General features: G+C 36.3%; 1 protein-coding gene across 1 annotated transcript in view; it reads left to right on the forward strand.

Annotated features, from left to right (window-relative positions):
- The window catches only part of ZDHHC8 (zinc finger DHHC-type containing 8), a 103,551-nt gene that overhangs the window by 84,822 nt on the left and 16,404 nt on the right, over positions 1-2,325 (forward strand). The window contains exons 8-9 of the mRNA XM_018557621.1: positions 1,635-1,767; positions 1,853-1,970. Of these exons, the coding sequence (XP_018413123.1) occupies positions 1,635-1,767; positions 1,853-1,970 (251 nt within the window). The remainder of the gene's footprint in view (positions 1-1,634; positions 1,768-1,852; positions 1,971-2,325) is intronic.

Here is a 2,325-nt window from a genome sequence, read left to right on the forward strand (position 1 = left end):
ACACTCCATAAAGTGGAGTGTGCTACCTGCACAGCTTATTAGTGCAGGTAAGTGCGATTAGAGTACGAAGTAGTTCCAGGATGCTTTTTTTTTTTTTTAGCCTACGATCCCATCTTTTGCATTCTTTCTAACTCGCATCTTAAAGTTCCTTTTCTAAGTGCAGTGTGGCCCTAAAATTTACTATTATAATTCATTGGTGCAATACGTTCATTGACACAAAGTCTCCTCTTCACTGATCCATGAATATCCACCTACTGGGTGGTGGTCCTCTACCACAATTTTTTTTTTACTACCGCCACTTACTCCATATTGATGTAGCCTGCCTTCAGCAGACTTGCCCTAGCTCAAACTCAACACCTCACTATTTTGACACCTGCCCCCACCCCTACGTTTTTCACGCTAATGCATCCCTCAAACAATGAGGAGCGCCGATAACCGTCAGAATATCCCTTCTTATTGCAGGGCTCTCAGCAAGACTCTCTCATTCATTTTTTTTATCTCAGACTAGGGGTTTGGTTGGTGTGGTGACCAAGCTATATTGTTTAACTACAGCAGCCAAAAGCAAGGTCACCGACCTGTCTGTGCTCTCTAGCACAAGTGCTTGGAGTACAAGACTGGCTCAACACAATTACAAACCCTTTTTCATCTGTAGTAAAAACTGCCCACATATGTGCATTTTAACAGTTTAATGCCGGTTTAATGACAAAACCTCCAAATAATTTAAATATAAAGACGATATAATGATTCCACAAATAATATTGAGTTATCCCACTTCTCCTATGATCTAAAATTCAAGACTGGGCAACAAAATCAAGGACATCCAGAAGACTTCTCCCTTCTAAATTTTTATAATTCAATATTAATCATTTCTTGATTAATTATAAAATTACACATGAAGCAGGCGAAATAATATTTTCTTACATATGCAAATTTAATATAACCTTTTTATCTTTTTAATTACACCGTATGCTTGAAAATGAGCATTTTTATTTGAGCATTAAGTTAAATGCAAAGTAATTTAAACAGTATAGGAATTTTAAAAAAGCGCAACAATGTCTTTTCCAAAATAATTTCTGTCTTCTGTGATTTCTTATGATCACACAGAGCAGGTAAGAAATAATGCAGTTTGAAATGTTGGTCCTGTTCAATACACTGTGTTTTGAAGACATTTTTTTTAGCAGATGAGTGAAAATGTAATTGTAGACATAAACAGCGTGCCTATTTTATCTGCAATCTGTGTCTGTTAGTATATTAGCAAACCTAGTAAGACGTTCAATATTACATCAAGAAACATTCTTCTCACGTTTTCTGCTAAGCAACAATCTAACAAGTAGTGCAGTTTTATCAGTAAAATGTATCATGGCTTGTTTAAAAAAGACGTATGATGTCGAAAGCAGTAGTTTTGAGGAAATTTTCTCAAAAAGGAAGCAAACTTACGGGGCACATTCTATAGATTGGTTAACCTTGGGCCAAAATCTGTATTTTTGTTAATGTTTATAATGAAATATACTATCTTATATTAAAGACTTGAGAAAGGAGCCAGTAGATGTTCAAGATTGGACTGTGTAGTTAGGGCAATGATCATGCTGGGAACCATTCCACAGACTAACGGAAGGGTTTCATTTGTTTATAAGGTATGTGGTTGAACCAAAGAAGAGGCCCCAAATCACACTGAAACCACCGTTCATTCGTCAAGATTTGTCAGAAAGGCAGATAACGGTCAAGATCAGTGACAATGGCATCCAAGCTAACTTGCACCGTTCCAAGGTGATATTTTTTGTAATTTGTGTGTAACATTATGTAGCAGAAAATGTTTATGGCCTAACTTTTTTTTTTTCTACTTTTTCTTTAGTCCAAAGGTAGTCTCGAGGGCATAAATGACAAATCTCTGGATATACAGGCACCTCTACCTCCTAAAGGTGAACCCACCATATATTCAGACCTGAAGGGACCTCTGGGAAATAGTAAAGGTATATGCAAGTAGAGAGCTTTAACAAAATCCAATGCCACTGAAAATTCAACAGTAAAATTCACATACGTTTTCGTGTATGTATGTGTGTATATAACTCTCATGAAAGGAAAACATTTGGGATGAAAATGATTTTACATTTCAACGCCATAAAGGAGGGACTTAATGTGGATTCTGGTTTTCTGACACACTACCAGAACTTTTTATGAATCTACAGAACATCATAATATACATGTATGTGGTATATCTCTGATCTGTTTAGGGTTTATTTGTCATCCTACGTTTTTTCTGTCTTTTGATTATCAGGAGGCATTTTTTACTTCCAGGTCCAACATTTATGACACCCCACCAACCCC

Source organism: Nanorana parkeri, unplaced genomic scaffold, assembly GCF_000935625.1.
Source record: "Nanorana parkeri isolate BGI_ZX_2015 unplaced genomic scaffold, ASM93562v1 scaffold292, whole genome shotgun sequence".
NCBI lineage: Eukaryota > Metazoa > Chordata > Amphibia > Anura > Dicroglossidae > Nanorana > Nanorana parkeri.